The sequence below is a fragment of the Triturus cristatus genome, chromosome 6 (genome assembly GCF_964204655.1).
Source record: "Triturus cristatus chromosome 6, aTriCri1.1, whole genome shotgun sequence".
NCBI lineage: Eukaryota > Metazoa > Chordata > Amphibia > Caudata > Salamandridae > Triturus > Triturus cristatus.
Window position 1 is genome coordinate 1,347,717,716 of NC_140589.1, and position 25,992 is coordinate 1,347,743,707.

At 52.1% G+C, this 25,992-nt stretch overlaps 1 protein-coding gene across 1 annotated transcript in view; it reads left to right on the forward strand.

Annotated features, from left to right (window-relative positions):
* The window catches only part of USP34 (ubiquitin specific peptidase 34), a 2,509,780-nt gene that overhangs the window by 673,445 nt on the left and 1,810,343 nt on the right, over positions 1-25,992 (forward strand). Inside the window, exon 36 of the mRNA XM_085612349.1 lies at positions 20,006-20,130. Coding sequence (XP_085468475.1) covers positions 20,006-20,130 — 125 coding nt within the window. The remainder of the gene's footprint in view (positions 1-20,005; positions 20,131-25,992) is intronic.

The following is a 25,992-nucleotide window of genomic DNA, read 5'->3' on the forward strand; positions in this document are numbered from 1 at the left end:
CAAATTCACTCAGCTGCCAACAAACCTTGAAAAAGTCAACCATTTGGACACTTTAAAAAATGTTTAAAGGAAACCTTAGGTAAGTGGCAATGCGGTAGGTTACAAGTATTTGTGGTGACCATCTCTGGCAGGGAGCTAGTCAAGGGGAACAGCATAGTCCTAGAGAACAGTTACCTTCATAGAAGAAGCAGTCCTTCATTAGTTCCACACACTGTATTGGTGTTGTGGGACACGGGCATAACAAAGTTATGGACGAAAACCCTCACTCACCCGAGGGTGACATGCTTCATCATTGGGTTCCTCCAACACACGGGGACCGCAAGGTACCCCGTGTGGGCTACGACTTCACCCAAGAGGGAATGAGCTAGCACGGGTTGGATCTACTAACTCAATATGGTAAGGAAGGACAGAGTGCAAAGGAAAAGGAAAACGTGTAAGTGTAGTTAAAAAACTATCTACATAGGGGCAACACCTTTATTCTTTATGCTAACAAGCAATTACGTTTCCTACTAGCATGTCGGACTGGTGTGAGACTCTGCTGATGATTGAGTAAACACACAAACAATATGCTATAGGTAAGAATTTTAATTCTGCCACTGAATACTGGGATCTGAAAGAAACACGTTAGTTAGATTCCTCACCTTAGAATATCCCCAGGCGTCAGACTGGATTCGGAAGATTTTTCGTCAGCAATACCCCTTGCGCGTCGTCTGCGGCTCCGTGTCCGTCGTCGGCGTCGTGCGCCGGAATGACGTCGTCGGAGTACTTAGACGCCACCCTCGCGCGCTGACGTCAGTTCTTCTTTTTTCCGCGCCAGTAAGCGCAGATCCAGGAGAGCTACCCCTTTAGTCACTTTTTGACTAACTTTTTCGATCCTTTTTGATCCTGTCTCGACTCCGGTGCCGGTAGGATGCCTGGTTTTAAAGCCTGTGCTGACTGTAACCGCCTGATGTCGGTTACGGACCATCACCGCCGGTGCCTTTACTGCTTGGGCCTCGACCACGACGCGGAGTCGTGTTCGGACTGCAAGGCCCTGACCTCGAAGGCTAGACGGGAGCGGTCCCGTAAGCTTCTCGAGATTCGCCACTCGGCCCCGCGAGCCTCTCAATCCCGGTCCAGGAGGAGGCCGCAGCCGACGTCACCATCGGTCGTCGGGATCCAAGTCTTCGGGTAAGTCGAAGCATTCCAAGAAGTCCAAGAGGCGACATCGCTCTTCGGACTCCCCTCGCCGGTCGCGCGACTCGGCCGAGGGTCAGGGTGGTTCCACCCCCGCGGCTCCGGCGGAGCCGCAGGCGCCACGCACGTCCCCATACCCTCCGGTCCCTGGGACTGACGCGACGCCGGCGGAAGTCAGTGCCTTCCTCTCGGCCATGAGGAACCTGGCTCCGCCGTCGGCGCCCGCTGGTGCGCCTTCGGGCCCCACGGACCCGACTGGGCTGCCTTGCCTGCCGGTGGCTCCGGCCCCGGCGCCGTTGACGTCTCCGGCCTCGACGCCGCAAGCGCCCGAGGGACCCGTTCTCGAGTCCCCGCCGACAACGGTCGACCTCGTCATGCCTCCTCCGCCGGCGTCGACACCGGTACCACCCCCGACGTTGACTCCGCTCGACGTCGAGCCCCAGTTCAGTCCCACTCCGGGCCCGGCGCCGGTACGGCGTCGATGGACGCCGCGATCGGCGCCGCTAGAGACACATTATGTCTATCGCCCGGCTCCGTTGCTTTCTCCTGTATACCAGGAATCGGATGATGGGGACAACTGGGAGGGATCCAAAGATCCTGTGGCCGTTCAGGCTCAACTGTCACAGGACTGGGCAGATGAACTGGGGGAGGCCAGTGGCCTGGATACCTCACCAGACACTGGATTCATCTCTCCTCCGACTGTGGCTTCGGAGGAGGGTGCAGCTTTCTCTGTGGTGCTGCGCAAGGCGGCCGCAGCCCTTGGGCTCGTGCTGCCTGCCGTGGCTGTGAGGACTAACGTCCTTACTGAGGTGCTTCAGTCTGCAGCAAGCTCCACTGAGCCTCTGCTGCAATTCAATGAGGCACTCATTGACGTTCTGCAGGGCACCTGGTCCAAGCCCTCCACAGTTCCCCCTGTGGACAGGAACGTCGCCAGGCGCCACCGCCCTGCTCCGGGCGACCCCAGTTTTCTGTCCCAACACCCTACCCCTGAGAGCCTGGTTATCCAGGCCTCCACCTCCCAATCCTCTTTCCCGACCGCCACGCCGGACCGGGATTCCAAGAGACGAACAGTTTGGCAAGAAGCTGTTCTCCTCCCTCAGTTTGGGCCTGCGGTCTTTGAACACCGCTTGTCTCTTGGACCGTTATTCCCACTCTCTGTGGGATGCGGTGGAGGACGCGCTGCCCCTGTATCCGGAGGAGGTCCGGACACGACTTGCCCAGGCTCTGGCCGATGGGAGGGATGCCGCGCGACATGCTATACGATGTGGGCTTGACACCACGGACTCGCTGGGTAGGGCCATTTCTACCACAGTGGCGCTTAGACGTCACGCCTGGCTGCGGTCCACGTCATTTTCGGGCGATGTCCAGAGCACTCTCATGGACATGCCTTTTGATGGCACTCGCCTTTTTGGCGAGAAAGCGGACAGTGCGCTGAATCGCTTTAAGGACTCCCGGGCTACGGCCAAGTCCTTGGGCCTCTCGGCCCCGCGGTCGCAAACTTCCGCCTTTCGCCCCTTTCGTGGCGAAGGAAGGGGTGCCTCCTCACGTGCGCCTAGCCACCAGCCGCAGAACCAACCTGCGCGTGGTCGCGGACGTGGTTTCCGCCGAGGCGGTTCTGGAGGACGACGAGGTCAGCCCACATCCACCCCGGCAGCATCCGCCTCAAAGCCTTCCTAGTCCGAGCTTTCAGGCCCATTCCACGCCAGTGGGCGGCAGAGTTCGCCATCACCTGCTCCACTGGCGGTCCATCACATCGGACAGGTGGGTGCTGCAAATCGTCCGAAGGGGCTACTCCCTCCCCTTCGAGACGACCCCTCCAGCCATGCCACCGCAGCACCATCGTATCTCGGGGGATCATTTGAATCTTCTCCACGAGGAAGTTTCGGCCCTCTTGGCCAAGGGAGCCGTCGAGCGCGTTCCGAGCCCAGAAGTAGGTCGTGGTTGTTATTCCCACTACTTTCTGGTTCCCAAGAAGGGCAAAGGGGGCCTACGCCCTATCTTGGACCTCCGGAACGTCAATGCCTTCCTCCGGAAGGAAAGGTTCAAGATGTTGACTTTGGCTCAGGTTCTAGCTGCCCTAGACCCCGGAGACTGGATGGTAGCGTTGGACTTGCAGGACGCATATTTCCACATCCCCGTCCTGCCGGCCCACCGGCGTTACCTGCGGTTCACGGTGGGCCAAGAGCACTTTCAGTTTACCGTGCTCCCCTTCGGCCTCACCAGTGCCCCTCGGGTGTTCACGAAAGTGATGGCGGTGGTCGCAGCTCATCTGCGCAGATCAGGGGTTCCAGTCTTCCCCTATCTCGACGACTGGTTGTTGAAGGCGGGCTCGCCCCAGACAGTCGTCTCCCACCTCCAGACTACGGCGGATCTCCTGCATTTGCTGGGATTTTCCATCAACGTGCCGAAGTCACACTTGGGTCCTTCTCAGAAGCTCCTCTTCATCGGCGCAGTTCCGGGTCCATCCACCGGAACAGCGGGTCCGGGATATACAGGCCCTGATTCCCATCTTTCGGCCTCTATCCTGGGTTTCGGTCAGGCTAGTGTTGCGGCTCCTGGGGCTGATGGCCTCCTGCATCCTACTAGTGCATCACGCCAGGCGGCACATGCGGGCTCTGCAGTGGGTCCTGAAGTTTCAGTGGGCCCAGCATCACGGCAACCTGTCCGACCATGTCTTGATCTCGGAGGGCATTGCACAGCAGTTGCAGTGGTGGCTCACGGACCGCGATTGGGTCAAGGGCAAGAGCCTCTCCCTTCCCCAACCGGAGCATGTCGTAGTGACGGATGCGTCCCTCCTGGGATGGGGTGGCCATATGGGAGAGGCGGAGATCAGAGGCCTCTGGTCTCCGGCGGAGTCTCGTCTCCACATCAACCTGTTGGAGTTGAGAGCGATCCGACTTGCACTGAAAGCCTTCCTTCCCTCTGTCAGGGGAAGTGTCGTGCAGGTGTTCACGGACAACACCACCGCCATGTGGTATTGCAACAAACAGGGCGGGGTGGGGTCGTGGACCCTTTGTCAGGAGGCTCTGCGCCTCTGGACGTGGCTGGAACACCAGGGCGTCACCCTAGTGGTTCAACATCTGGCGGGCTCTCTGAACGCCAGAGCAGACGAACTCAGCCGCCGGTGCATGATGGATCACGAATGGCGTCTGAACTCCGAAGTGGCGCAAGGTCTCTTTCAGCAGTGGGGAGAGCCTTGGTTAGATCTATTCGCCACCGAAGAGAACGCGCAATGTCAGCAGTTCTGCGCGTTGGAATTTCCAAGGCGGCACTCGCTCGGCGACGCTTTTCGTCACGAGTGGAGTTGCGGTCTGTTGTACGCCTTTCCGCCTATACCACTTCTGCCCAGAGTGCTGAAGAAGATCAGGCACGACCGGGCCCAAGTCATCTTGGTGGCTCCGGATTGGGCACGAAGGTACTGGTTTCCCGAGCTACTCAGTATGTTGACCGATCCTCCGATACGTCTGCCCCTTCGGGAGGATCTTCTGTCGCAGCAGCAGGGGACGGTCCTCCACCCGAACCTGTCCAGCCTCCACCTCCATGCGTGGAGATTGAGCGGCGGCAGTTGATGCCATTTGACTTGCCTCCTGAAGTCTGTGATATCATTCTGGCAGCCAGGCGTCCCTCCACAAAGACGGTATACGCCTGCCGGTGGAACAAATTTGTGGCATGGTGCACAGCAAAGGCTGTGGATCCCCTTTCCGCCCCTCTTTCTGAGGTTCTCCTCTTTCTTCTTTCTTTGGCCCGGCAGGGCTCTGCCCTGGGCACCTTGAAAGGTTATCTTGCTGCCATCTCTGCCTTCTTGCGGCTTCCTGACCAGCCTTCTCTTTTCAAGTCCCCTGTGGTTACACGCTTTCTAAAAGGCATTACTCACACGTTCCCTCCTGTCCCTTTTGTAATGCCTCAGTGGGACTTGAATCTTGTTCTCACATTTCTCATGTGCGCTCCCTTTGAGCTTCTTCATAATTGTCCTCTTCGTCTGCTGACGCTTAAGACTGCTTTTCTGGTAGCCATCACCTCGGCTAGACGGGTGAGTGAGCTCCAGGCTTTATCTTCAAAGCCTCCTTTTCTCTCTGTTCATCCGGACAAGGTTGTCCTTCGGCCTCGTCCCTCCTTTCTTCCGAAAGTGGTGACTCCATTTCATCTTGGGCAGCCTGTCACCTTGCCCACCTTCTTTCCGCCTCCGCATCCTTCCAAAGAGGAAGAGAGGCTCCACCGTCTGGACCCAAAACGTGCGCTCTCCTTTTATTTGGACCGCACAAAGCAGTCCCGGGTGGACGACCAACTTTTCGTTGGATACGTGGGTGCTAAGAAGGGGAAAGCTGTGCACAAACGGACCATCTCTCGGTGGGTCGTTTTGTGCATCAAAATTTGTTACTCCTTGGCAAAAAACGACCCTCCTGTTGGGCTGCGCGCCCATTCTACTCGGGCCACGGCGGCTACTACTGCTTTGGGACGGGGTGTCCCTTTGCAGGACATCTGTCAGGCGGCGACGTGGGCTTCGCTACACACGTTTGCCAGGCATTATTTCCTTGACAGCCAAGTCCGGAGGGATGGCTTCTTTGGCCGTTCTGTTCTCCAGGACTTTCTGGTGTGATCTTGGTTCGCAGACCCACCACCGGGGATGGTATTGCTTGGGTATCTATTCTAAGGTGAGGAATCTAACTAACGTGTTTCTTTCAGATGAACAAGTTACTTACCTTCGGTAACGATGTATCTGTAAGAAACATTAGTTAGTTAGATTCCTCACCGACCCACCCATCCTCCCCGTTCTGCGAACTGACATCTAGGGTTAAGGTTATCCTTTTCAGGCCCCTAGATTTTATTTTTGGCACCAGTGTCGGTCTTTGCATGGCTCTGCGTTCCTGGCGCGGAAAGCTATGTACAAGAACTGACGTCAGCGCGCGAGGGCGGCGTCTAAGTACTCCGACGTCATTCCGGCGCACGACGCCGACGACGGACGCGGATCCGCAGACGACGCCTAGCGACGCGCAAGGGGTATTGCTGACAAAAAATCTTCCGGATCCAGTCTGACGCCTGGGGATATTCTAAGGTGAGGAATCTAACTAACTAATGTTTCTTACAGATACATCGTTACCGAAGGTAAGTAACTTGTTCTTATGGTGCACACGGGTGTATGTTCTAAATTGTTAAGATATAATTTTATTATTTTACAGAGCCTTCTGATCCATCACACAGAACAACATTGCGTCTGATGGTCAAGAGATTGTGGCTTAAGTATAACTTCTGATGGATACATCTGCCAGTGGATTCCTCACCTTGTGAATATCCCCTGCGCCAGCATTCCGCAGAACCTTTTTCCCCAGCTCTCTACGCCGACATGGACGATGTCTCAATTCATCGGCTCCGCTCGCGACTCCGTATGACGTCACCGGAGCCATAAGAGAGCCACGTCGGCGTGATGACGTCCGTTCCCTTTTTTCCGCGCCGTCGACGCGCAACGGTTTTCCAGCACTCTTCTGCTACTTTGTAGTCGTGTAGTGTGTTACTGTTGAAAAAAAATTGCCATGTCTTCGACTAGGAAGTTGGGTATCAAACCTTGTAGGGAATGTGGGAGCCACATGTCAATGACAGACCCCCATGAAGATTATTTGTGCTGCCTTTCTTCTGACCACACCGTGGAGGATTGTTCCAGCTGCAGAAGGATGAATCCCAAGGCCTTGAAGGAAAGGGACACCCGTCCCGTCTTCCACTGATGAAAGAGGAACACCCCAACTGATTCTGAGAGAAAAGTGAGGTACAACCAGCGAAAGGAGAAACATTCAGACTCTCATATGAAGAACATGGATTGAGCCCTGAAGAAGTCCCCAAATAGGACGAAACGCGTTGGCTACTAAAAGAAAGAATACGAAAATAAAGAACATTTTAAAAATACATTAATTGGATGGACTTGTACTTTTCATCTGAGTGCGGATCTAAAATCCTATAAATTGAAGGAAAAGGAGGCGAAGCTCTTCATGGCCAAGGCTAAGAAGGAGAAGAGAGGTAGGAAGGAGGAGAGATCGAGACCGGAGTCGTCGACTTTGCATTCTTCGAAGTTGAAGAAACATCATAAGAAAAGGAAGCATTCCTCTCGGCGCCGGTCTTCGAAGGGCAAGGCGTCGAGATCGACTTCGCCTCGACGTCGAAGTAAGGATGTGTCTCCTTCTCCATCTAAGTCTCCAGAGAGATCTCCTTCGCCGAAGCGGACTCAGGCGCAGTCCCCGGCGCAGTCACCGTTCCAGTGGAGTCTTCGGCTTCTGAGGCCGAGCAAGAACAAGGAAAGGAGCTTTCTCCAGGGCCGGATGATCCTGCGGCGCCTGTTGAGGACACTGCGGCTCCGGTACCAGGTACTCCTCAGCCGGATCCGGGATTATTCCCTTATCCGCAGTTCCCGACTCCGGGTGCGGATTCGATGCATTTTTTAAATACTATGTATGGGATTTTCCAACGGGCTGCCTTCCCATCTGGCGCACCTACTGGTCCCGTGGGTCCTATGGCATACACTCTGGGAGTACCGCAGCATTATGCTCAGGCCCCGTTTATGCCCTTTCTGCCGATGGCGCCTTCGTGGCAGTTTCCGGCGCCGTCTGGGGATCCATCTCTGCTTCGATTGGATCGACCTTCTTCGGAGCCTTTCTCGACACCGTTGCCGACTCCCTAGGCTCCGTGTCCGGCGCCGTCTGTTCCTCGGATCTGCTCAAGGAGAGAGACCCTGAGAGTCTTGGAAGAGGAGCGTTATAGGGAGGAGGTGGAAGAAGGTGAGGTGGATACTTCTTCTGATGACTTTGAGGGGATTCAAGAGGCTAGCGGTCTCGATACAACTCTCCACCGCAGGAACTGGCTTCTTACCATCTTGTAATAAAGAAGGCCGCAGAGTTGCTGGACTTGCAGTTGCCCTCTGCTGAGTATAAACCTAACCTTCTTACGGAGATGTTACATTCGCCTACCTCGACCAGTGAGCCTTTGCTGCCTTTTAATGAGGCTATTTTGGAGCCAGTTATGGATGTCTGGCGTAAGCCACTCTCTTCGCCGGCAGTCTCCAGGCAGGTGGCAAGAAGATATAGGGTGGCTCCTGGGGATCCAGGTTTTCTTTCTTCCCACCCTTCTCCAGAAAGTCTGGTGGTGCAGGCGTCATGCTCGAAGCATGCTTCAGGAGATTTTCCTCAGACTCCTGCGGATAGGGAGTCTAAGAAGGCGGATCAGGTGGCTAAAAAGACCTTTTCTTCGGGGAGCATGGCGCTTAAGTCCACTAATGCCACCTGCTTACTAGGGCGCTATGTTCATGCTCTTATGGACTCAATGAAATCTTTAGCCCCTAAGTTGCCAGAAGGTGATAAGGCGTCCTTTATGGAAGTGGTCACGGACACTCAGGCTGCTGCAAGGCAGGTGATTCAGTCGGGGCTTGATACGGCTGATTCGGTGGCAAGGATAATGGGGTCATCTATAGCCACTAGGAGGCAAGCGTGGCTTCGTTCGTCTGGCTTCTCTACGGAAGTTTAGGCCACATTGGTGGATTTGCCTTTTGACGGACAGAGACTTTTTGGTGAAAAGGCTGATTCCGTCTTGCAGAGATTTAAAGAGAGCAGGGTGACGGCGAAATCTTTAGGTCTGCAGGCTCCTGCTAAAGGATTTGGGCTTAAGAAATTCAGAGGTTTTGGGAGGTCTTCATTTCGCTCCTTCCAGCAGCCTCAGCTGCAACAGCAGCAGCAGAATCCCCTCTATAGGTCCTATAGAGGGAGACAAAGAGGTCGGAGAGGTTCTGGCCGCAACCCATCTTCATCTTCTGCCTCCTCTGCTCCCAATGAAGCTTCAGGCGAAGCAGCCCTAGATCCCCAATCCTAGATCATGTAAGACCTGTGGGTGGTCGGGTGCCCCATTTTCTGCGAGGTTGGAAATCTGTTACAACCGACCTTTGGGTTTTAAACCTTGTGGAGACTGGGTACGCCCTTCCCTTTCGGGAGTTTCCTCCCCCTTACCCTCCTTGCCAGGGTTACTGCTCAGAGGACCACCTACTTCTTCTGCAGAAGGAGGTACTAGCTTTGCTTCAAAAGGGTGCGATAGAGGTGGTTCCAGAGCAGGAAAGGGGTCAGGGATGCTACTCCCGGTATTTCCTGATTCCCAAGAAGGACGGCAGATTGCGTCCGATACTGGACCTCAGAGTCTTGAATTTTTACCTGAAACAGGAGAAATTTAAGATGCTGACCCTTGCGCAGGTTCTTCAGGCGTTGCAGCAAGGAGACTGGATGGTGTTGATTGACTTGCAGGACGCGTACTTCCATGTCCCAATCCTGAAGTCGCACAGGAAGTATCTCCGTTTTACGGTTGGGTCGCAACATTACCAGTTTGCGGTCCTCCCGTTTGGTCTTACTACCGCACCTCGAGTCTTCACGAAGGTGATGGCAGTGGCGGCAGCCCATCTCAGGAGGTCGGGGATTCCGGTTTTCCCCTACCTGGACGACTGGCTTCTGAAGGCAGAGTCCCCAGAGATGGTGCAGCATCATCTGCAGGTAACATCTCAGCTGTTATTCGACTTGGGTTTTTCGATAAATGTGCCCAAATCTCACCTGGTGCCCTCTCAACGCAACCTGTTCATAGGGGCGGTACTGGACACTACTGTGTGTCGAGCATTTCCTCCACCTCAAAGAATTCTCGACATTCAGGAGATGGTCCCTTTATTCCACAATGGAGCGGTTGTTCCAGTTCTGAAGGTCCTTCGTCTGCTCGGTCTGTTCGCCTCCTGCATTCTGTTGGTCTACAATGCATGCTGGCACATAAGGGCGCTCCAGTGGTGCCTCCGCAGGCAGTGGTATCAGTACAACGGAGATCTCAGGGAGTCTATCAGGATCTCCAGAGAAGCTGCAGCGGATCTATCTTGGTGGAAGGTGGAGGGCAATCTGTCTCAAGGAAAGCCCTTCCATCTACCTCCATCGGTGGCCACAGTGATAACGGATGCATCCACTTTAGGGTGGGGTGCGCATCTGGGGGATCTGGAGATCAAAGGACTTTGGTCTCCAGAGGAAAGGTTGCTTCACATCAACCTTCTGGAATTGCGGGCGATTTGTTTGGCACTCAAGGCCTTCCTCCCTTCCCTTCGCGGTCAGTCTGTTCAAGTCCTGATGGACAAAACTACCGCGATGTGGTATGTCAACAAGCAGGGAGGAGTGGGGTCGCATTGTCTCTGCAGAGAGGCCCTGCGTCTTTGGTCCTGGGCTCAGGACCTTCAGATTTGTCTGATGGCAAATCATCTGGCCGGGGTGCTGAACGTACGTGCGGACAGTCTCAGTCGGCAGTTCTCCGCCAACCACGAGTGGAGGCTCCATCCAGAGGTGGTTCGTTATGTCTTTCGGATGTGGGGAACCCCTCGGGTGGGCCTGTTCGCCACCCGCGAGAACGCGCACTGCCTGTCATTCTGCAGTCTCCAGTTTCCGATGCAGGGGGCGTTGGGTGACGCGTTTCAGTTGAGTTGGGGCTCACGACTCCTTTACGCATTTCCTCCCATACCCTTGATTCCTCGGGTTCTGAGGAAGATTCGCCAAGACCGGGCCCAAGTTATTTTGGTCGCCCCGGATTGGCCAAGAAGGGTGTGGTATACAGATCTTCTCCACCTCTCCTCGTGCCCTCCGCTCCGTCTCCCTTTGAGGGCAGACCTCCTCTCGCAGTCGGAGGGGCAGGTTCTTCACCCCCACCTCCAGAGCTTACACCTTCATGCCTGGAGATTGAACGGGGCAACCTGAATTCCATCTCTCTCCCGCCAGATGTGGTGGATGTTATTTTATCGGCCAGGCGACACTCCACCAAGTCCATTTACTCATATAGGTGGTCTAAGTTTGTTAAATAGTGTGGAGAGAGATCCATTGACCCTTTAAAAGCCCATCTTTCTGATGTGCTTCAGTTTGCTCTTTCCTTGCCTCAGCAGGGATGTGCTGTGGCCACGGTCAAGGGCTATCTTTCGGCCTTGTCGGCTTCTCTATGTCTTCCTGATCAACCGTCAGTATTTAAATCTCCGATTGTACTAAGGTTTATCAAGGGCCTTACAAACAAGTTTCCTCCTACTCCTTTTGTAATGCCACAGTGGGACCATAATCTTGTCTTAACTTTTCTGATGGGGTCCCCGTTTGAGCCTCTTCATAGCTGTCCTCTGAGGCTGTTGTCCTTTAAGACGGTCTTTCTTGTAGCCATAACCTCGGCAAGGAGGGTGAGTGAGCTTCAAGCCCTTCGTTCTAAACCCCCTTTTCTAACATTACATGCTGAAAGGATGGTACTCAGGACCAGGGCTGCTTTCCTACCTAAAGTAGTTACTCAGTTTCATTTGGGGCAGTCTATTACTCTCCCTGTTTTTATCCACCTCCTCATCCCTCCAAAGAGGAGGAAAGACTTCATCGCCTGGACCCAAAGAGAGCGGTGAGCTTTTACTTGGACAGAACGAAGGACTTTCGTCTGGACGATCAGCTCTTCGTGGGTTATGTTGGTCATTCTAAAGGAAGCGCGGTGCACAAGCGCACTTTATCGAGATGGCTCATCCTTGCCATCAAGATCTGCTATGCCCTGGCTGGTAAGGTTCCTCCTGAGGGTATTAGGGCTCATTCAACTAGAGCTAAATCATCAACATCTGCTTTGGCCAGGGGTGTTCCTGTGGCAGATATTTGTAAAGCCGCGACTTGGGCCTCCCTCCATACTTTCGCAAAGCATTATTGCTTGGACTCTGAGATGAGGTGGGAGGGCCACTTCGCGCGCTCTGTTTTGCAAGACTTTCTGGTATAGGAAGGTGGACACCCTCCTCCGGGAGTGGAGACTGCTGTGGGAATCTATTCACAAGGTGAGGAATCCACTGGCAGATGTATCCATCAGAAGAACAAGTTACTTACCTTCGGTAACGCTTTTTCTGGTGGATACAGTATCTGCCAGTGGATTCCTCACTGGCCCACCCGCCTCCCCGTTGTCCACCTTTGTATACCTTAAAAGTTGTCTTGTTTGAGATGTTGTTATGCTTTCTGGTACATTGGTAGGAAATGCTTGTTTTATTTAGCTTTCCTTTTGTTTCTGTACTATGTATATTTGATTGTAAATTGTATACTGTGTATACTTTGAATCTGTCGTTGGTCCACCTGTGCGCCTCGGGGGCACGGAACAAATGGGTGGAACTGACGTCATCACGCTGACGTGGCTCTCTTATGGCTCCGGTGACGTCATACGGAGTCGTGAGTGGAGCCGATGCATTATGACGTCGTCCACGTCGGCGTAGAGTGCTGGGGAAAAAATTCTGTGGAATGCTGGCGCAGGGGATATTCACTAGGTGAGGAATCCACAGGCAGATACTGTATCCACCAGAAAAAGCGTTACAGAAGGTAAGTAACTTGTTCATTTTGATATAAGCGCTTTATTAGCAGAGTGACTATCCTATGATCCTGATGAATGCCCCGAACTATTTTGTCACCAAGGCAGAAACATGTTGATCCTAAGATAGGGTATTTTTTTCAACCTTATAATCACTTGCATTTTAATTGACTACTACATAGGCAGGAAGAATAAAGGTGTTGCCCCTATGTAGATAGTTTTTTAACTACACTTACACGTTTTCCTTTTCTTTTGCACTCTGTCCCTCCTTACCATATTGAGTTAGTAGATCCAACCCGTGCTTTGCACTCCTGCTCCTTCCCTCTTGGGTGAAGTCGTAGCCCACATGGGGTACCTTGCGGTCCCCGTGTGTTGGAGGAACCCAATAATGAAGCATGTCACCCTCGGGTGAGTGAGGGTTTTCGTCCATAACTTTGTTATGCCCGTGTCCCACAACTTTTTATATTAGTCCCTCTATAGAGCTACCCTATATTAAGTGTGATTATCATATACTTTGGAAGATATATAGGATAGAAGTATCTATCTAGTAGCTTAGTTCTTCCTTTGATCCACTTTGTGTGAGAAGACACACTGTATTGGTGTTGCAATGGATTCTTATGGAGTGTTCCTGATGTAAGGGATGAAGGATGCGGAAATGCTTTAAGGATGCGGAGGATGTGGTGTGGTCAACGGGAGTCTTCCTGCAGGGATTCCTCGGTCCATGAAGATGGTGAAGTGGTCGTGCTTTCATGGTCTACTTCTCACAGAGCTTTCTCCAGACTGGCAGAAGTCCATTCACCACTAGACTACGAAGTCGCCTGTTGTCGCGGTCGCAGGACAATTCTTCCTGGGTTAATAACTCGCCCTCTGAGGGTCCCAGTGACTCTGACTGCACTCCCGGTCTCACCAAACTCTGGCTCAACTCTGTGTGTCGGTTCTTGGTCCTTGGCGGCTGTGATAGCATTTTGAAGACTTTAGGCTACCAAATTTGTCAGCTTTTTCAGCTATAGTGTCCCTGTGCTGTGAGAAGCAGGCCAGTCAGCTGGCCCTCAGCGTTATCTTGGCTTGACTGTGCTCTGGAGACTGCTTCTTCTTGAGCACGACACGTCGGGCACAGTCCCTCTCTTGGCTAGCCACCAGGTGCTGCAGGTGCAGTCCTCCTTTGGTACTTTTTCAAAGTCAGCTGAGGTCTTTATGCTCAAAGTGTCCTTAGGGCAGTATGCAGGTGGTAGCCAACGGGTTCCCAGGTACCTGTAACCTGATGACCATTTCCTGTGGAGTGTCATCTGGATATCCCAGGATGCACCATTCTGCCCACTCCCAAGATGGTGAGATCCCTCTCTCGGTGTTTAGACCTCACTAGCCCACCCCTACAGTGTGCTACCTTAGGGCTACACACCCCTGGGGAAACAGGTTTGATTACCGGTTTCCCCACTGCTCCCAGTGCCAGTCTGTCTAAACAATGGGGCAGTCATCTTCCCAAGTGTGTATCATCTGCCCTTCAAAGGCTGCTTTCTCTTTGAAGCCTGCCTTTTGGGGCTACCACCTAATTGATTTCCTGCAGGAGGTAGTTGACACCTCACTGGCCTGCAATCATTGTTCTCCTTCCTGAGAGTCGTTGGCACATTTTCCCAAGAGGGCAGAAAGCTGTCATGTGGAGCAGGCTCCATGTGTGCCTCAGAAGGCACCTGAGCTTTAAAGTAACAAAGGGCCAGCTTTGCTAAAGCTGCAAACTGCAACACGTTACATTAATTTCAATTTGAAATACAAGTGGAGCTTCATGTAACAAGTTGTTTTGTACCTTGAAGTGCCCAATTTGGTCGCACCGTTCAGGAGTTAGCACACCTGAGAGGATTAGCATGTAACTCTGTACTTGCTGATTGGGCGACCAACCCTTTCCACAGTAAAAATGTTGCATGCTTTACTGTCAAGATATGTACATTACATGTCCTGCCTGTGTCATATGTAGCACTCTGCCTTTAAAACTCCGTACACCTGCCAGACTTGTACACCAGTCCAGGGGTAAGTGGTGGCCTTGCCATTGCTTTCAATGGCAAAGGTAGGCTAGCAGTACACAACTGCTCTACCAGTCTGCAGTGGTGGACTAGGGGACTTGTTTTACTTTAGGGACCTCTAGAGTGGCCAAATCAGTGCTGGGAGCCTGGGGTAACCTCCTAACTTACTTGCCCTGGGTACCAGGGTACCATTTACTAGGGACTTACAGGTAAGTTAGCCATTTCCAATTGGGTACAGCCAATTCTACGTACACTTTAGGATCAGGGTACTGGCACTGAGGTCTAGTTAGCAGGCCTCAGTGCACTCTCGGAGTCAAAATACCAGCAGCATCTGTCGAAAAACTTGGGGATGACCATACGGAAAGAAGCTTTTCCCTACAATGAGGTAAGTTTGTCTTTAGTCCGTTTTGTTGAAAAAATTGAATGGATTTTGGGTGAGTTTTGTGTGTCTTTTAGCCTTCCAGTGACATTTGGATAGATTCAGAAGTTGGGTTGACCCCATAATACCTCGAGTTCATGCAAAAAGAGGGTGGTAGCAAACTGTCTCACCACCCAGCACTTAGTTCACCCCAATGCATTATGGTAAATGCCTAAAGTTCATAGTCGAGATTGTAACATGAATCCTACCAGTCATTGGACCGTTAACGTACAAGATACTTACTTGTGTAACGATATATCTGTAAGAGACATTAGTTAGTGATAGATTCTTTACCTTCGAATATCTCCAGGTGTCAGACTGGATCCGGAAAGTTTTTCGTCAGCAGTACCCCTGCGTGTCGGTAGGAGCTACTTAGACGCACCACGCGCGCTGACGTCAGTTCTGTACACGACTTTTCCGTGCCAGGAACGCAGAGCAATGCCAGAGACCGAACTACTGGTGCAACAGAACTAGGGCCCTGAAAAGGATGACCTGAACCCTAGAGAACAGTTCGCAGAACAGGGAGGGCGGGCGGTAAGGAATCTATCACTAACTAATGTCTCTTACAGATATATTGTTACACAAGTAAGTATCTTGTGCATCTGAAAGAGACACATTAGTGATAGATTCCTTACCTTAGAATACATACCCAAGCAATACCAACCCCGTTGGTGGGTCTGCGAAGTGAGATTACACCAGAAAGTCACGGAGAACTGAACAGCCAAAGAAGCTGTCTCTCCGGACTTGACTGTCAAGGCAATAGTGCTTAGTGAAAGTATGCAGCGAGGCCCAAGTGGCTCCTTGACTGATGTCTGGCTGGGGGACACCGCGTCCCAACACTGTAGTAGCCGCAGTCACCCTGGTAGAATGGGCGCGCAGTCCTACCAGAGGTTCCTTTTTAGCCAGAGAGTAACAGCCTTTAATGCACAAGACAACCCATCGAGAGATAGTCTGCTTGTGCACAGCCCGACCTTTCTTGGCACCCACGTAGCCGACAAAGAGCTGGTCATCCACCCGGAACTGTTGTGTGCGGTTGAGATAGAACGAAAGCGCACATTTTGAGTCCAGATGGTGGAGCCTCTCCTCTTCTCTTGAAGGGTGCAGAAAGAAAGTGGGCAGAGTGACAGTTTGCCCGAGATGAAAGGCAGAGACTACTTTTGGTAGAAAGGATGGACGTGGTCAAAGCACAACCTTGTCCGGATGAATCACCAGGAAAAGAGGTTTACAGGAAAGAGCTTGGAGCTCACTCACCCGCCCAGCGGAGGTGATGGCCACCAGGAAGACAGTTTTCAAAGTTAATAACCACAAAGCTTTGACTTTCCAGCCACGTCCAGAGACGTAGAGCCTCCTGACATAGGGTCAACGACCCCACCCCGCCTTGTTTGTTGCAATACTACATGGCAGTGGTGTTGTCTGTGAACACCTTCACTACTCTCCCCTTGATAGAAGGAAGGAATGCTTTAGTGCAAGTAGGATCGTCCTGAGCTCCAAAAGGTTGATATGGAGCTTGGACTCCGCCGGAGACCAGAAGCCTCTGATCTCCGCCTCTCCCATGTGGCTGCCCCATCCCAGGAGGGACGCGTCCGTCACCACCATGTGCTCCGGTTGGGGAAGGGAGAGGGATCTGCCGCTGACCCAACGCTGGTCCGTGAGCCACCTCTGCAAGGCCTGTGCAGTGCCCTCCGAGATCTGGACGTAGTCTGACAGGTTTCCCCGATGCTGCGCCCACTGGATCTTCAGTTCCCACTGGAGAGCCTGCATATGCCACCTGGCATGATTGATGAGCAGGATGCAGGAGGCCATGAGGCCCAGAAGCCTCAGGGTCTTCCTGACTGAAACCCAGGACCAGGGCCTAAAGATCGGAATTATAGCCCGAATGTCCCGGACCCGCTATTCGGGAGGATAAAACCTAAACTGCGCCGTATCCAGAACAGCTCCGATGAAGAGGAGCTTCTGAGAGGGAATCAGGTGCGACTTCGGCACGTTGATGGAAAACCCCAGCAAATGCAGGAGGTCGGCCGTAGTCTGGAGGTGGGAGACGACTGCCTGGGGCAAGCCGGCCTTCAACAGCCAGTCGTCGAGAGAGGGGAAGACTGAAACCCCTGATCTGAGCAGATGAGCTGCGACCACCGCCATCACTTTCGTGAATACCCGAGGGTTGCTGGTAAGGCCAAAGGGGAGCACGGTGAACTGAAAGTGCTCATGGCCTACCGTGAACCGCAGGTAACGCCGGTGGGCCGGCAGGATGGGGATATGGAAATAAGCATCCTGCAAGTCCAACGCTACCGGACAGTCTCGCGGGTATAGGGCAGATAAGACCTGAGGAAGCGTGAGCATCTTGAACTTATCCTTCCAGAGGAAGCGATTGACGTTCCAGAGATCTAAGACAGGACGCAGGCCCTTGTCCTTCTTTGGAACCAAGAAGTAGTGAGAATAACAACTACGACCTACTTATGGTGTCGGAAAGCGCTCGATGGCCTCCTAGGCCAAGAGGGCCACAACTTCCTGCTGGAGAAGTGTCAAGTGATCCCCCGACATGCGGTGGCACTGAGGTGGCATGGCTGGAGGGGTAGACTCGAAGGGGAGGGAGTTGCCCCTTCGGACTATCTGGAGAACCCACCTGTCTGAAGTGATGGTGCACCAGTGGGGGAGGTGATGGCGAATCCTGCCGCCCACTGGTGTCCGGTGGGCCTGAAACACCAGACTAGGAAGGTTTTGAGGCGGTGGTGGCAGGGTCGGTGGTGTATTGATCCGCCCGCTGGCCCCGGGACCCACCACGGTGGGCCCCACAACTGCATCTGCGCTGAGGTTGCGATTGCGATGGCTGGCGGTTCTGAAAGGAACGCGCCTGGTTGCCTCGACCCTGACCTCAAAAGGAGCGAAAAACGGGCCCTGAGGGAGCGAGCGTGGTGGCGAGACCCAAGGACTGGGCCGTAGCCCAAGAGTCCTTAAAGCGTTCCAGGGTGCTATCCTCCTCGACACCACCGAGGCGTGTGTCATCAAAGGGCATGTCCAACAGAGTGTTCTGGACAGCGGAGCTCCACCGTTATGGAAAGAGCCCTGCCGAGGGAGTAGGCCATGTCAAGTCCACAACAGATAGTGAATTTGGCAGCATCTCTCTCCTCGATAATGGCCTGGGAGAGCACCGCCAGAGCTTCCGCAGGGCACTGAGGCAGCACCTGTGCCACGGTGTCCCACACAGAATGTGAGTAGCGGGCCAACAGGCACGCAGTATTCACCGCCCGCAATCCAGAACTGGCAGAAGTGAAAATCTTTTTCCCAGATTGCTCCAGTTTCTTAGATTCCTTGTCCGGAGGAGCAGAAGGGAATGCGCTCGGCGAGGCAGAGGCATGGACAACCAGACTCTGAGGCGTCGGGTGTTGTGTGAGAAAGCTGGGGTCGCCAGGCGATGACTGGGTGCTACACCCTTATCCACAGGAACCCAAGTGTTAGGTTTGTTCCAGGTGCTTCCCAGCATGACAGTAAGGGCGTCGTTGAAGGGCAGCTGCGGCTCCGCGGAGGAAGACGCTGGCTGCAGCACCTCAGTCAGGAGATTGGTCCTGATAGGCACAGAAAGGAGCTCGAGGTTAAGAGCCTCAGCCGCCCTTCGCAACACCACAGAAAAAGTCCCAACCTCCTCCGTAGCCACGGAAGAAGGGAACAGGGTACCAGGGTATGGAGAGAAATCCAGATCGCCTGGACCTTCTAAATCACCTTCCCAGTCCGGTTCATCCTCGCATTGAGCTGCAAGAGGGTCCTCAGACCCCTCCTAGTACTCCTCTTCGTCCGCCAGCTGTGGAAGAGGTCGGTAAGGACGAGGTGCCTGGGGAAATGGGAAAAACTCCCCACCTGGAATTGGAATCGGGGTGTAGTAGACCAATCCAGTATTGACGCAGTCCGGCGCCGTCCCTGGTGCCGGATGGCGCCGCCGAGGCCGGTGCCGCCGCAGGGGATCGTGCCGGAGTAGCCGGGGCCAAAGGTGGCGGCAGAGGGGCAGAACCACCCAACAGGCCCACAGGCGCTCCGGAGGGACCCGATGGGGCGATCAAACGGCCCATGGCCGACAGGAAGACCTGTATTTTGTCCAGAGTCGCGTGCGGGCCCGGGAGGGCGGGTAGGCCGCAGGCAACAACGTAGGCTCCATCGGAGCAGCGGCGGAGTGACCGCCCACCCCCTCCACCGCGACTGGTGAGGGGTAGACGGAGAGCGACGTCGCTTTGACTTATGGCGCCGTGACTTCCGAATCCGACGAGCAATGGTGTCTGCTTCGCGACTGGTCCCTCGACCTCCCACGGAAGCGGGACCTCGAGCGGTGCGGAACAGATTGTCAGACCTCCAACAACTTTTGGGAACGCTCCTGTAAAGCTTTTGATGCCATTGCCTGACAATCGAGGCATGCCCCGGGGTCATGGGCGTGCCCCACGCAGAAGAGACACACGTCGTGCGGGTCCGCCACCGACATGTTCCTACGGCAGGCACTACAGGACTTAAACCCGGGCATCCTACTGCACCAGGAGTTGAGTACTCGACAAAACAAAAGAAACAAGTTCTCAGAAACCAAGTTAAAATATTAACTAGGGGTACCGCTCTCTCTCGGATCTGCGCTTGCTGGCGCGGAAAAAGAAAAAACTGACGTCAGTAGCTCCGACAACGTAATCTCGGCCGCTACGATGCCAGCGACGAACGCGGAGCTGCATGACGACTCCTACCGACACGCAGGGGTACTGCTGACAAAAAACGTTCCCAATCATCCAGTCTGACACCTGCGGATATTCTAAGGTAAGGACTTTATCACTAATGTGTCTCTTTCAGATTGAAACTTTACTAATGATATGTTGTGTGATTTGCAACTGTGTGTGTAAACCTTCTTTATATTGTAACAAATATCACAACTAATTCCAAATCTGTTCGATTTGATGGTCTAATGTGTCATAGTTATGGATCATAAAATTAGTTTAGTACAGCCTACCTTACTTATGTTACATAGTTGTATTTTCAAACCAGAATATTTAGCATACTGGGTGTGCTGCTTAATCCTGTTGTTCACCTTCTTTCACAGTTACCCATTATTCAATGTGGCTTCTGGTGAGTTGGGCTCACTGCTGTTCTTTGGTAAAATCCAGTCTTGCGGACAGTGATTATTTGCAAGATTGGTTGAAGAAACTTACACTTCTTATTCCAGAGGTAAGTACGTTGCTTGTCCTGTTCTTATTTTTTATTTGAAAAAAAAACTTACATAAATGTAAGTACTGTACATTTGATTGAAAATATCCCTGTTAAAAAATACTGCAACCCAAAGTGTAAGATTAAGGCCTTCTATTAGTATATGCATATATTTGTTGTACAAATTGATGGTTTCTAAAATGTTCTCCCTCTACCTAATTTGAAATTTAGAGTAGGCTTTTGACTCAAGGTATCTTGTTTTCTAGTATACTTTCCTAGTGACTTGTTGCTCTCTAAATCCGAATTTTGTTCTTTAGATGACAGTAAAATTTCTCTCGTTGGAGCTTAACGCTTGTTTCTAAATAGGTATTTATTTGTATGCGTTTCCTCTTTTTTGTAATATACTCTAAGTGCAAACTTTGCTTTGAACAGTAGGTGCACCAAAACAAGTCATTGGATCAGAAATTCTTTAATAATCCTAGTAATGTCCCGGCCTTCAAATGACAAAATTCTCAAACCTGATGCCCTTTTGATTTTTCCATGCACCCTAGACACCAGCGAGTGTTTTTCTGAGATATTTTAATTGAACTCTTTTATTTGGTTTTGCGGTTTGTGAAAGCACATCAATTCTGTATAAAGGAAAAATCCAAGCAATTTTTCTTGTGCTATAATGACCTAATAACTTGGCTCACAAAATGTCATTGTACAGTCCTCCAAGGGTGTGAGAACATATGGGGCAGAGATTTATATGAAGCACTCTACTGGGGTTGTTTCTAACAGTCCCATATCCTGGATAATGGAAAAAGCTAGTTGATGTCTCCAGCTCTCCCCTTGTGTGAGTGAGGCCATAAATGTATTCCAGCATACATCAGTTCTCCAGAACACCACCCTCCTTCCATTATAGGGTGGGCCATGGCTTTCTACCTTTGTCTCTTTTTAGTGTCCACATATTTGTGTGACTGTGACATTCCAGAACAGTTCACGGTCTTCACCACTTTTGGTTGAGCTGAATAGAGGCCTGAACTCCAACCTTATTCAGGTCTCTGTGCATCTTATGCATTTGTTTTCTCAGACAGGTCTGAAATGTTGGGGATCTTCTGACTCTGAAAATACTTCTGTTTTTATTGCTGGCACTGCTAAGATTACATCTCTGAACACCCCCTTGTGAAGCACTGCAAAAACATGTCCTTACCCTTGCCTCCACTTTGAGTCCCCTGGTCGGGAGCCGTGTTGCTATCTCCTGGTTGATGGACCTCCCTCTGTTATCTGGATTTTCCTCCTCCGTCATCTCATTGAAACTTAGAGAATGGGTGGTTCTCCTGATAGCTGTTTTGAGGTTGATCTTTGATGTAATGACCTTTGGTGAACTGTTGCACTTCATCCCCCTCTTCCCTGTAGATAGGTGTTGTTGACAGTCTGTGGTACCCACAGTACGATCAGAGGGGCAGCCGCCAGGCTGCACCAAGGACACCTTTGACTGATAGCATTTTGAGGCCAGCCAAAAGCAGAGCAGCTGACTTAAAGGGGGATGCTTTTTGATGGATACTTCTAACTACATATTCCTCATATTCCTCACCATAGTATGTTTCCGAGGCGCCTGATACAATCCAGATCATTTTATAGCAGTGCCCCCATGTGCAGGTAAGTGGCATTGTGCGGCTTTGCACTGACTCTATCCTGCCCTGAAAGTATCAGACAGGAGCCACATACAAGTGCCACCCCTTTGCACTGATGTCAGTTACTTTATTTTTTGCACCTTCTGATGCGGACTCAGAACTATGCTCCTGGCTTTGTCATTTTTTTGAGTATCCAAAATATTTCCTCAGTGTGGTAGCGAACACTATCTCCTCCGTAAATTACAAGTTTCAAGCCATGCCACGGCTGCAGGAAGCAGATGTCAGCCTTTTTTGTGGTGGCCCTGAACCTTACCTCCTGGGATTCAAGAAGAAGAAAGAAGGTCCAAAGAGCAGTGCTGAACGAGGCAGAAGGGGACACCAAATGCTTTGGCCCCAGCCCTACCGACCTGTCCCGACTTTGACCTTCAACCAGTGTAACCCCAGTGTGTCCTGCAGCCATCCAGAACCTGGAGGTCCTGCCCTGCGTTCACCAAAACAACTCTGTCTCCCGTGAGCACCGGATTTGCTCACACCAAAGATTCCTTCACAGACCCCAGATCCAGCCGAATTAGCAGTTCTGCACCCGACGCCCACGGCCTGAGTTCAAGTGGCCCCATACCATGAGGAGGTCTCCCCAGCAATCCTGACTTGGGATCCGGTGATCACTGACCTGCATCGATCTTCTATCCGATGCCTGCAGCCTCAACCTGAGGGGTCGCCCGACTGTAACAAGAGCTGGTAAGAAAATCTGACTCCTGAAGACACCCCCTGCACCCGACGCCCCACACCTTGGGCGGCCCAAACGATGTTGTCCAGGCATCCTTCAACAACTCAACCTATCACTCTTGCCAGTTCGCCCTCAGGAAACTTCCATGCCCGAGCCTGCAGCACTTCTACTGAACCAGAACTGTCCATTGGAAACAGGGCTCCTGACATCTCCATTTGCACCCTGCATTTGGCTGCTTCCGTGCTGATTGTTGGCTTCTGCAGTGCTGATCCTAACCCCAGGAGCCTTGCTCCCATAACCCAGTGGAGGCCTCGTGAGCAGCCCCTGTCCGAAGGCCTCCAAGCCCCTTCGGCTAACATTGGGCCTCTGCACTCTGCACCCAGCTGTCCCAGTGCGGCTGGTGGTGCGATTTGAGTGCCTCCTTGAACCTTGGGGAACCTTGGTTCTAACCCTAAACAGCTATTCTTGCAGGTCGTTTACTTACCTGCAAACCGATAACATTCTCTTCTTCCATAGGAACAAATATTTAGATTTTTCTACTAAAATATTCTATGTTAATATGACTTTTTTATTGAAATCAATGTAACGTTGCTTTGAACCCAGAACCGTCATACTCATCTGTGTTTTATAAGAACCGCGGTGTGATATCTAGGCCGATCCCCCTGAGTAGTCGAAGTAACTGAAAAGTAACACAAAAGTAATCTGAAGAAATTTAAGTGTATTCTGAATGGTTTTAAAAGCACATACAAACTTGTAACAATTACAATTTCAACTGCAATTGCATTATCATGCAAATCTTTGCATTTTAAAGCATATTCTACTTACATGTGCCAAGTCCTGCTTGGGTCTAGATACAAGACATAAGTATACCTTTTTCATACTCACCTAACTGGTTTGGATTCAGTCTGAGTGTGTGCCATCAGGTCTTGCCTGATTGAATACAATAAAGGCTCAACACACCCTCCTGATGAGCCTAACTGCTCGACCACACTACCACAAATCAAGCTGTTAGTGAATATCTAATTTAGCCTCTGTTATACCTCTGGGGATCCACTGGACTCTGTACACACTATACCTTAATTTGGTATAGTATATACAGATACCGCTTCCTAGAGAGTCCCATCTATGTTGGCATGGTCACTCCCAGGTCTGTGTTTCACAGAAAAGTCCACCCCCTGTAGGGAAATGGACTAGCTCAAAAGTTTGGTTTTTTCACCCTTCATTTGTTAAAGCAATAAGAGGGGCATATGGTCCGTCTGAACAATGAAGTGAGTGCCAAACGGGTATGGCCTCAACTTCTTCAAGGCCCAGACAACAGCAAAGGCCTCCCTCCCAGTAGCTGGCCAACGTTTCTCCTTGGGGCTCAACTTTCTGCTTATTAAAACTACTGGTTGGTCCTGGCCATCTTGGTTAAGTTGTGATAATACTGTGCCTACCCCTATCTCAGAAGCATCTGTCTGGAGGATGAAGGTTTTGGAGTAATCAGGACTTTGCAGGATGGGAGTAGAGTACATGGCCTGCTTCAGGTCATCAAATGCCTTTTGACAGCTATCTGTCCACTGAACTTTCTTAGGCATCCTTCTGGAGGTGAGATCAATAAGGGGAGTCAATATGGATCCATAGCCCTTAACAGCCCTCCTTTAGTATCCAGTCAGGCCCAAGAAAGCTCTGACCTGAGTCTGGGTAGTGGGGGCAGCCCAGTCCCTTATTGTGAGAAAGTGCCATCTGTCTTGCATGGTATGCCCCCACTTTTTGCTGAATTGCTGATGTACTTTGACTGAGTGTGCCCTGGGCTCCTGCCAATCAGGTACCCAGGGCCTATGTTCCTTCCCTAAAACTGTGTTGAAACTTAAACCCACTTGGCATCTCTGGCCACATGTCAGCCCCTGGTAAATGGTACACTAGGTACCCAGAGCCTTGTGACCAGAGAAGGCCCCTAAGGGCTGCAGCACTTATTGTGCCACCCTTAGAGGCCCTGTACCCTGACAAACACACACACACACTGCCCTTGCAGGCTGAGTGTCTGAGCGCCTAACAAAACAGAGAGTCGACATAGCACACATCCCTGTGTGCCATGCCCACAACACACACTGCCCTGGCATACATCAGCCACCCCTCTAGCTGGGTGCCCTATGCCAGTGGTGTGGGTACAGGTGCATGAGCCCTGTGCCCTTACAGTACCCAGGTCCATTCCTGGGCACTGTAAGTGCAGTGCTGCCATCCAAGAGTATATGGTGCTGGGAGATCGTCAACGCGAACTCCACAGCACCATGATGGCAACACTGAAGACTGAGAAGTTTGGTATCAAACTTCTCAACACATTAAACCCGCACTGATGCCAGTGTGGGATTTAATGTACAATGCACAATAGGGGGCATCTTGGAGATGCCCCCTGAACCTAACCTACAATCCACTTCTGATGGATACATCTGCCAGTGGATTCCTCACCTTGTGAATATCCCCTGCGCCAGCAACATTCGGAAACTTTTGTAGCAGTCCACGCCGATGAGGTCGAAGACGACGTCACAGAGGAACGGCACCGCTCGCAACTCCGCTGACGTCACCGGCTCCATAAGAAGACCTAGTCGGCGTGATGACGTCAGTTCCCTTTTTTCCGCGCCGTCGAAGCCAACGGATTTCGGGAATCGATGTTGTTAGCGTCGTTGTTAGCGTCGTTGATACTTTGTGTATTCTGGTTAATTTTTCCTGTTCTCTTTCGAGGATGTCGACAAAAAAGTCTGGATGTAAGCCTTGCCGGGAGTGTGGCAAGCACAAGTCCATCACAGATCCTCATGAGGACTGTGTGTGGTGTTTATCGTCGAACCACGACGTGGATGGCTGTACCAGCTGCCGGAAGATGAGCACGAAGGCTCTTAAGGAACGGGAGGCAAAACTCTTCATTGCAGAAATGAAGAAGGAGTCGACTTCGGGACATACTTCTCGGGCCAAGAAACATAAGAAAAAGAGAAGGCACTCATCTCGACACCATTCTGATAAGAGCTCGGCGCCGAAGTCACCTGCTCGGCGTCGTAAGGACTCTGTTTCTCCTTCTCCTGTGCCGGATTCGCCTGCTGGTCCTTCATCTCCAGTGGTCTCCTTGTCTCCGGCTTCACCGGTTCCAGCTCGGACTCCGACGCCGGTTCCGTCTCCGGCTCCGTCTCCGGAAGATCTTCAAGCCCCGGGTGAGCCTGCGACGCCGCTGATTCTACCGTCGGCGCCGGTTGGCCCGAGTCCGGTGAGGCCTGACCAGTACCCTGCCTTCCCTGGACCAGGTCAGGACCCCTCGCATTACTTAAATGCGATGTATGGGGTGTTTGCTCGAGCCATGTATACCTCTGGTGCACCTGCGGGTCCGATGGGTCCAATGGCATTTAACTTGGGGGTGCCGCAAGTATATCCACAGGCCCCTTTCATACCATTCTTTCCAACGACGCCGTCTTGGAATCCTCCGGCTCCGAGGACATCGACGCCGCTTCCATCCTCGCCGGCTCCGGCTCGACCTCGTTCGACGCCGATGGCTCCGGCAGATCCACGCTCGAC